The following is a 10,124-nucleotide window of genomic DNA, read 5'->3' as shown; positions in this document are numbered from 1 at the left end:
CGTCGTTCTCAGAGTTATCGCACTACCTAGCAGCAGATGGATCTACGGATACAATCGTACCCGCCCTAAGGGAATTTCGGCTTCAGCACTTACCTTGGAGGTTCGCGTATGGGCACAGATCATGTCCCATTATGTCTTTTCGAGCACTCACGAGTCCTCCTTCACTGCGGACATGGCCGTTCTAATATGGTGCATCCTTACAGACCAACCTCTGAATCTACCAAGACATATCCGGAATGCCATGGGACACGTACAAATCGCGGGCAACTTACCTTTTTCCGCTCTGGTCTCAGATCTTGTCTCAGTAGCCGGAGTCTCCTACAGAGCTGGGGACACCAAATCCATGCTTTCCCGGGATGATCAATATGTCCCCAACGGGAAATACCTTAGACTTCCAGCAGCCACTGTCAGCCAGCCTACTGAACCAATTGAAGATATTCCTTCTTCAACACCACAAGCACCTACAACAGCCCAACTGCTCCAGCATATACTTGAAAAGTTGGATCGGCAAGAACACAAAGCTAAGATGAGAGAGTGCTGTAACAAGCGCCGATTCACATACCTCAAGGAGCTGATCATGGGAAAATTCAAGGACTCAGACACCCCAGACTCCACTTCTTTTACCAGCACAGGGAGCCATGATGGTCCTGACTGTGGAGATACTACTACCAGCCCACCTTTGTTCTTGACAGATGGCACCGAGGACGGTGCAAAGCCTTAAGTGTGGGGAGGTCGGTCAGTACCTGACTTCCGGAGGTAATTTCTCTTCCCTAGCACCAACAAATTAGGATATTTAGTTAGATTTTTCTTTTATAGAATAGGATAAATTGCATAGTAATAGATTAGTTGCATGCATGTTCTGCTTGATTGAAAAGACAATAAGTTTCTTCTAAGACCCTATCTTTGGAACAAAATTTCACTAATTTTAATTAAAACTTTTATGTTAAATTTGCTTGAAGTTGTATTTGGAACATGATTTTTGAGATAAAGAACACACAACCTGTGAGAATTGAGCCTTTATAAATGGTTACATTATTTAACCATAATTATTTTATTCTTGTGTGTTTACTTCTCTATGATTGTAATCTATATTTTGTTTCATCCTATATGTCCAATGTTTATTATATTTATATGTTTGCATATGATTGAGGCCATTATTTGTTGAGCTTACTTATCCAAATTAAGCCTACCCTTTCAATTACCTTTGTTAGCCACTTTGAGCCTTTAAATCCCATTTGTTCTATATTTTACCACATTACTAGCCTTAAGCAGAAAAACAATTATATATCCCAAATTGAATCTTTGGTTAGCTTAAGATAGAATTGTGTGTGTTATTTAAGTATGGAAAATTGTGGGAACAAAGGATAATAAGGGAATAAGTCATGATAATATTATGGGAATTTGGATACCTACTCATGTGAAACTATAAGAATTAAAACTCTATGTGCATTGATAAGCTATGTTATTTTTATGTTTCTATGTTTATGAAAAAAAAATAAAAATAAAAATAAAAATAAAAAAAAATCCAAAAATACTCAATAAATAAATAAGGGGACAAAATTACCCCAATGCTAAGTCAAGCATTCAAAGATCAATGCATGTATGATAAAATCAAAATAAAAGGTTGATACATGAGTATGGATGTGAAAGAGATTTTTGGGTAGCTAGGTATGAATTTTAAAAGCTATATAGAATATATATATGTTATGTTAAAGCTTGGGTTAATTAAAGATTTAATTTATAAGCTTACTTAGCCATATATATATCCTCACCCTTACCTTGGCCCCATTACAACATTGAAAAGACCTCATGATGTTTGCATTGGTATATTAAATGTTGTTGATTGATTAGGAGAAGAACAAAAATTAGAGAGCATGATTAGAGAAGGATAGAGTGATGACCCTATACACTAGAGAGACTAGAGTATACATACATCATCAGTGAAGGTTCCATGCTTGAATTTCTATGTTCTCTGCTTTCATGAGCTATCTTCTTGCATTTTTATCTGTTCTTACTGTATAAGAATTGAGTTAGTGGAATTTGATTTGTAATTGTTTTGAAGAGCTTACTTACTTTTGATCAAGTGGACAAAGATCATATAGTTGCATTTATATATATAGGTTGCATTGCATTTCATAGGTTTTACATGTTCTTATTCATTTTATCTCCTTCAACTAAGCATGAGGACATTCTAATGTTTAAGTGTGGGGAGGTTGATAAACCACTATTTTATGGTTTATATTGTGTTTATTTATGTGGTTTTATCATGATCTTTACCTACTTATTCATTAAATAAGCATGCATTTATAATTCCTTCCTAAAGTTATTGCATGATTGAAAACTTGCTTCCTAGGGACTTTTAATTATGTATTTTATTTCTCCTTTATTCTATTCGATGCCGTGATCTGTGTATTAAGTGTTTCAGGCTTTATAAGGCATGAATGAGTTGGAGATTGGAAAGGAAGCTTGCAAAAATGGAAGGAACACAAGAAATTGAGGATATGACCAGCGAGAAGCGACGCGGCCGCATGGATGACGCGACCGCGCGAAAGAAAAGAAATCGCAGTGACGCGGCCGCATGGATGACGCGACCGCACGGCATGGAATAGCACGAGTGACGCGGCCGCATGGATGACGCGACCGCGTGGCAAAGCAGAAAGCCAAATGACGCGGCCGCATGAATGACGCGACCGCGTGACATGCACGATCTGCATAATCTGCAGAATCGCTGGGGGTGATTTCGGGCCTTATTTTGACCCAGTTTTCGGCCCAGAAAAGCATACTAGAGCCAGAGAACATGCAGAAACCAACGACAACATTCATTCCGCATAGTTTTAGTTTTGAGATCTAGTTTTCCTCTCCTCTAGGTTTTCTCTCTACACATTCATAGTTTTTAGAATTTGTTATGTTCATTGTTTTTGCATTGGGATATTGAGAAGAGTTATTGCCTCATCAAGACTTCGACATTCTAGTTCATTCTCTTTACTTGTCTCTTACTCTTCCATGTTCCTTAATTTACTTAATTTTACTATCGGATTATTTTAGCATTTATTAATACAAGAATTACTTTTATTTTTAATTAATCTTTTGATCATTATTTATCATGTCTTTCTTTAATTCCCTTTCTTATGTTATGAATTCTTCATTTACAGAGAGCGAGTAGTTCCCTAACTTGATGGGGAGTTGATTGAAAGAAACCCTTGAGTTGGGATGCTCAAGAGAAAGATTGTAATTGGGTTTATTGTTGGAATGCTCTCTAGTCACTCACACCAATCCTCCCAAGAGCGGATTGGAACTTGTGGATAGAACAGCATTCCAACTTGTTTAACTTTTCCTTACTTAGTAAGGGACAACTAAACATAATAACCCCCAATTATCAATTAATCTTGAGAGTACTGCAACAAGAATAGGGCTTCCAGCTAATCAACTCTCAGTCAAGACTTTTATTTAAATTCATATAAATTCTCTAATTTAATTTTCTGCCATTCAACTCAAACCTTTTTTGAAAACATCTGATTAATAAAATAGCACACTTTTCTGCAACTCGTTGGGAGACGACCTGGGATTCATACTCCCAGTATTTTCATTTTAATTTCTGTGACAACTTTCTAAATTGATAAGCGGATTTCTAGTTGGTTGAGAACTATACTTGCAACGCATATTTTATAATCATTCTTAACTCGTCAATTTCCGCTCACATCAATATGCAACAACAGAATGATCACTTTCACAACTTTTAAGTTGGGCTTTCAGCTGCTTGTTTTCTTCAACAAGTTCAACAACAGTTTCAGCCTCCCTTAATTTATCTTTGAGAAAACCATTTTCTGCTTTAAGAATGGTGATTTGTTGTTCAAGATCTTGGTTATTAAGCAAGAAGCATCTAATTTTTTCAGAAAGGTGGTCTATCATAAGATGAAGAGCTTCAGTATCAGGGTTATGAATGACTACTTGTTCAACAAGGTCTGCCATAAGACATGGTTAAGACTTGGTTTCTGATTCTTCATCATCTTCTGAATCATTTTCCAGGTGCTCCCAAGAAGCCATCAGACCTTTCTTCTTTCCCTTCTTTGGCTTCTCTTCTTTCTTCAACTTAGGGCAATCTGATTTGAAATGTCCAGTTTCTTTGCAGTTGTAACATATCACTTTGCTGAAATCTTTCCTTTGTTTCCTAGAGCTGCTTCCCTTGCTTCTCTCCTTGAACTTCACCATTTTCCTAAATTTTTTGGCAAACAACACAAATTCATTTTCAGAGGAATTATCACTGGATTCATCATCCAGGGGGTTAGTAACAGATGTAAAAGTAATTCCTTTCTTTTTTAAATCTTTTTTCAAGTAAGTGTTTTCTATAGCAAGTAAGTTTCCTCTCAAATCATCATATGTCATAGAGTCAAGACCACTACTCTCAGATATTATCAATGCTTTTGTTTCCCACTCTTTAGTAAGACATCTTAAAACTCTCCTCACAAGCACAGAATCAGGATACGTTATTTCCATAGCATCCAAGCCAACAATGATAATGTTGAATCTTTCGAACATTTCATCTATTGATTCTCCTTCCTTCATTGAGAACATTTCATATTCTCTGTTCAGCATGTCTATCCTGGTCTTTTTCACTAGGGTGGTTCCTTCATGAGTGATTTGAAGTTTGTCCCAGATTTTCTTTACCGTTGTGCATCGTGATACCCGTCGGTACTCCTCGAAGCTGATAGCACAGTTGAGCAAGTTGACAGCCTTGGCGTTGAGCTCCACCTTCTTTCTGTCTTCTTCGGTCCAGCTTGCTTCGGGTTTAACAGAAACTACTCCTTCAGCACTTGTGGTGGTTGGAAATTGAGGACCCTCCAAGATAATCTTCCAGAGCCTATAGTTTACTGCTTGCACAAAGATCTTCATTCTCTCCTTCCAATAGGTATAGTTTTTTCCATTGAAAAGAGGAGGTCTGTTGCTTGATTGTCCTTCTGTCAGGTTGTAAGACACCATGTTTGAGCCACTATTTTCTGCCATCTGGATCTTTTCTCCAAGCTGCAAAGCTTGATCTCTTTGAGACCAAGCTTTGATACCAATTGATGGTTTTTAAGTGGCTAAGAGAAGGGGGGTTGAATCTTAGCCCATTTTTGCTTAGTAACAGTTGCTGGTCTTTGAAACAATTTCTGGAGACTTTTTTATTTTTGTCTCGTACCCAACCACGAGACTTTTTCTTTTTATCTCGTAACCCGGCACGAGATATTTTTTGGTTTTATCTCCTATGCAGCAGAAACAGAAATGGAGTAGAAGAGAGATAGAAAATCACACCACGAAGTATCCTGGTTCAGCTGCCAAGTGCAATGCAGCCTACATCCAGCCTCCATCACAACAATGATGGAATTTCGCTATAATCATCATGATTACATACACCAATAATCCCTAGGAACTACTCTTCCTATCCGGGACAAGTTCAGAATCTAAACCTCAATCCTGAACTTGACTTGGTTACTGCCAAGCTTTCAACTGCTAAGTGCTAACCCAACTTGCAAGGGGATTCCCACAGAATTATGAAACACAACACAGATGTACAAAAGACCTCTAAGGACATCTATGGTTTTTCTTTTAATTTTGCACTCTCTGCCTTTTTCCGCTCTATGGATTTTTCTTACAAACCTCACTGTTTGCTTCTTTTCCATGAGACTCAAGACAGACAAAATTAAACAGAAAATTACAAAATGAAGAACATTGAAGGAGAAGAACTTCTGTTAGCTTAGGTAGCTATGAGAACTTTGTGCCTTGCACTCTCACTCCTTGCTTCAAGCCCTGGCTGTTCTCCCTTATTTATAGAAGGGGATGCCTCCAAGGTTGAAACACTTGAACCGAGCTAATCTTCTTCTTCTTCATGCAAAAACCGGTTCGGCCAGAGAGAGAGGAGACGAAACCGAATGCTATATCCAACATGCAATTACCTCTGTGTCTTCCTTTTGCACCAAACTCCACCAATCCGAGCCCTCCATCTTGTCTTGTACTCCAAGAAGGATCCCTAGCTCTTGATGAGTTCTTGATGCATGACAGCTCCTCCTGCTCCACTTTTGCTTCCTCCTTCACGTAGCCTCCCTAGCTACCTTCTGTGATGAGTGAGCACCAAGCAGAGGCGAGCCATGCCTCTTAGATCTTCTTTCTCTGACCAAAATCTTCTTCAACCATTTTTGGTATGAAGAGCATGAGCTTACTTCACCAAATCTTACCTTATTTTGGTGAAGATCTCAGTCACAACATACTTTTTGTTTTCTTTTCTTGCCATCATTACAATGGCCTTTAGCTTTCTTCTAGCTTCCTCTTCTTTTTGCTTCTGATTTCTTGCTAATGCTTCCATGTTTTCCTAATAGAAGTGACCGAGAGTTATGAGAGAAAGGAGAGAGAAGAAAGAAAATATTCAATGGATTTGAACAATAATCAATGTAACAAAGAGAGAGAATAAGAGTGAATTTAAGTTTTCCACTTCCCTTTGCTGAGTAGCGTGTAGTGTCATTAAAGCAATCAAATCAATTTCTCTCTCTCTTTTATGTTTCCAATGCTAGCAAATTAAATTTTAAAATCCATTGAGAGAGAGGGTGGTGTCCGTGGAAGCATGTAGCAAAGTATCAAAGAAATTGAGTTTCACCATATATTAAAAGAATAAGTTAATCATAGTGCCCCAATTCCCTTTTAATTTCGGACCAGCCACCTTATTGGGCTTCAAATCTGTTTTACTGGCCCAACAAATATAACATTCAAGCCATATATTATATATCATATCACACAAGGCTGAATAAATTATTTTAACAAATTTGGGCTTTGATTTGCTTTTGTGCCCAATTACCATGGCCTGTAAGCAACAAAAATTATTAATTAGCAAATATGAAATAGAATTTAAATTAATAATTTTTGTGATCAATTATATTAATAATGTTTGATCATCATCAATTTAATTAGGAGTTTTCCAAACTCATCACGTGTCATGGAACACGAACAATGATCTGCCTGTCAATTTAATTGGCTACATATTCTTTTGATTAGTTCAATCATTACACTATTAGGTAACCTGAAACACAACCACCCACCAAATCTTGTTTAGCAATTTCTTAGCAAGAGAGGTAAGATGGATGTTAATGGGAGATAGGAAGATTGAAGTTTATCTGAATGCAACAAGTTTTCATGAGCAGGCTTTCATGAACTTGCTGTGTTTTCGAATGAGATTTCTGATGGATGCTCCAAGGCTCAAAATGCAACTTCTAAATATGTGCATGGAGCCAATCTTGCAACATAAATTGAGTCCTTTGAAGGTAATGAACTTCTCAAAAGCTATCATGGTTTTTAAAGAGCATAAAATGCTAACATTTTTTGGATAGTGATATAGTCGCGGAAGACCGGACTAATTTTGGTTAATTATTTTTATTTGCTTGAACCTTGATTATTCTATCTAAAATGTGTAATTAAGCTTACATTTTTCCAGCAGGTTTGTCTACCTACTGTAGTAGTGGAATTCCTAAGACAAGCAAAGGCTGCTAAGCTTTTCATGACATCAGAATCATTTGCCTTTGATGATATGTTCGAATATGATCTTTTGAGGGCATTTGGCGGGATAGATAGACTCCACATGTTCTTTCTTTTTTATCCTTGTTTACTGAAGAAAAGTGAAAGTTTTGTATTGTAAGCTAGTTTTATGAAGGAAAAAATCGATAGATTTGTTTAAAATTTTTCTCTTAGTTTAATTGTTGATGTTACTTCTGCCTTTCACTCTAAATTTCATTGATGTTTACAGTTACATAAGGCCACATTTTGCACACTGGTCAAAGATCAAATGTGATGGCACCGATGATGGCGAATTCAATGAAAGTGACAGCGATGCATCTGATGACGAATTTGCCGACATGAATGAGAATGATATGATTGAAGATGACACAATAGTGAGTGTACAAGCAGGTTTGGCTTTGACCCCCCCCCCCCCGGACTTGAATAGAATGTCTATCACGCCCAAGAACAAGTCTTTGTTACATTTTCAAAAGCAAAATGCATGAATGCCCGCAAGAATCAGACCATCCACTAGTCCAGAGTCTTTGTGATGATATTCTTGTGCCAGAAAACATGCCAATTTTACAATATTTTGGTATGGTAGGATTAGAAAGTCTATGTTGGTGTTCTTTATAGTGAAGAAAACAGGGGGGAAGCATTGTGCAGTGTTTTGGGGTATTTTGGCCACCGTATTCGAGCCAATTGTAAGCGTAGTTTTTAACTTTGGGGATACTCCCATAAAGACGCTTAAAATATCTTTTTGTAAAGACGCGTACGTTTCACATTATTATTGGACGTATTAATGAACCGGTTATTTTAAATTTCTTAACAAATTAGAATAAAATCGATTTTTTTATAACAATAACAATAAATCCATTTTTTTAGATATTTAATTGTATTTTTAAATTTTTAGGGATTTAAATGTCCACAAAACAAAAAATCTAGGATATATTTGTCTTTTTATCAAAAAATTTAAAAATATTCTGTTTAGATTGTGTAATTCGATTGGACCAAATCGGGTCTAATATTATAATACAAATAATTGGGTTTATTATTATGAGAAAAACTCTACATCCATGTAAAAAATACATGGATGTTATTCAAGTCTTTTTGGCTATACGCGCCTCCTCCAATCTCCAAATTGTTTGTGATTCACACGCTACATATAATATAAACTTTCTATGACTTTTGCTCAACGTAAATCTTTTGCTGCAACCTAAACCTTCTTCTTCTTCTCTGCTTGCATTATAGGCTTCGCCGTTCTCCTCTGCTCGCGTTTTCTTTCTTGTTCTTCTTCTTCTTCTCTACTCGCATTCTTCATTATGTATCTGGATTGACTTCAACCTAATTAGCTTCGTCGTTCTTCTTCTTCTTTGTTTTCTTCTTCGATCTGGACTTCTGAATTGAAACAATGAATGAATCAACTTCAAATCAGTTGAATGAGGTTATTACGTTGAGACAGCTAGGAAATGATTGCTGCATGCTATCACAATAATCTTAAATACTGAATAAAGTAAAAGGAGGCCACCGAACCAAACAACATTCATCTGGTGAATCAAAATCACAAAGGCCATCGAACCGAACAATGCTCGTGTGGTGAATAAATGGTGATCAACTTTCAATCAACAAGAATAGTATTTTTCCTCCTCTTCCTCCTCCTCCTTCTTCTTTCAAATTTGCGGACATAGGTTCTTCTTCTTTCGTTATAATTATCACCAACAACACCAATATTTTGCTCGGTTAAGTGGAGTTGCTCATTTTGATTCACTTGATTGTTAATGTGTTTAGTTGAGTCCTTGTGCATGCAGAAATATTTTTCTTACTGATTGAATGCTTATCACGTTTATTCAACACATGATTGGTGTTCGCTTCAGTGGTATTGACCATTTCGGTTCACCTGATTGTATTCAGTGAACGAAACATAATCCATTATATGAAATCAAATTCGAAACACCTCTGTCTACAATTTAGATATTATCAATTCAATTCAGATTCAGAACACCTGCGTCCATTCAATTCAATTCAATTCAATTCGATTGAAAAAATAATCCATTAACAAAATGTTGGTATTGTTGGTGATGATGATAATGAAAGAGGAGAAGAGGAAGAAGAGAAGGAGGAAGAGGAGAAGAAGAAGAATCTGTGTGCGCAAAGAAAAAGGAGGGGAGGAGGAGGAGGTATACGTGAATTTAAAAGAAGAAAAAGATGACAGTATGCATATATTTGAAAGAAGAAGAAGAAGAAGAAGATAAAGCACGTGTTTTCACTCGTCATTAATGCACGTGACTCTATTTAGGTTTGGGCCAACTTAGTTACATTGTTACATAGATGTGTAATGCGCCCCTATTATTATTACTATAATAAATCGATTTTGTTCTGGTTTATTAAAAAATAAATTATTAACCAATTTAATAAAAATATTCAATAATAATATGACACATATAAATGTCTTTAAAAAAAAGATATTTTTAGTGTCTTTGTTAAAGTAATATCCTTTTAACTTTTTATGTTCAGTTGTTCACTTTGTGCTGCCTATCGAAGAAAATGAGTAGAGGAGCTAACATTTACAAGATTCCGTTCCTTGTCAGTATCTTGTAATTGTAAATTTG

At 36.4% G+C, this 10,124-nt stretch overlaps 1 protein-coding gene across 1 annotated transcript; it reads left to right on the top strand.

The window, feature by feature from the left end:
* The first annotated feature begins 7,106 nt into the window (after positions 1-7,106).
* Positions 7,107-8,021, top strand: LOC107634298 (uncharacterized). The gene is made up of 3 exons (XM_088506829.1): positions 7,107-7,286; positions 7,457-7,653; positions 7,766-8,021. Exons 1-3 carry the CDS (start codon positions 7,107-7,109, stop codon positions 8,019-8,021), a joined length of 633 nt encoding a protein of 210 aa, XP_088362955.1.
* The last annotated feature ends 2,103 nt before the right edge of the window (positions 8,022-10,124 follow it).

This window comes from Arachis ipaensis, chromosome B3 (genome assembly GCF_059453495.1).
Source record: "Arachis ipaensis isolate K30076 ecotype BB chromosome B3, ASM5945349v1, whole genome shotgun sequence".
In the NCBI taxonomy this organism is placed as follows: Eukaryota; Viridiplantae; Streptophyta; class Magnoliopsida; order Fabales; family Fabaceae; genus Arachis; species Arachis ipaensis.
This window is presented reverse-complemented; position numbering and strand designations above follow the sequence as displayed.

Coding starts and splice junctions, on each gene's coding strand:
- LOC107634298 (XM_088506829.1), top strand. CDS start 7,107: ATGTTAATGGGAGATAGGAAGATTGAAGTTTATCTGAATGCAACAAGT. Junction 7,287..7,456: donor ATAAATTGAGTCCTTTGAAG/GTAATGAACTTC, acceptor ACATTTTTCCAG/CAGGTTTGTCTACCTACTGT. Junction 7,654..7,765: donor AAAAGTGAAAGTTTTGTATT/GTAAGCTAGTTT, acceptor TGATGTTTACAG/TTACATAAGGCCACATTTTG.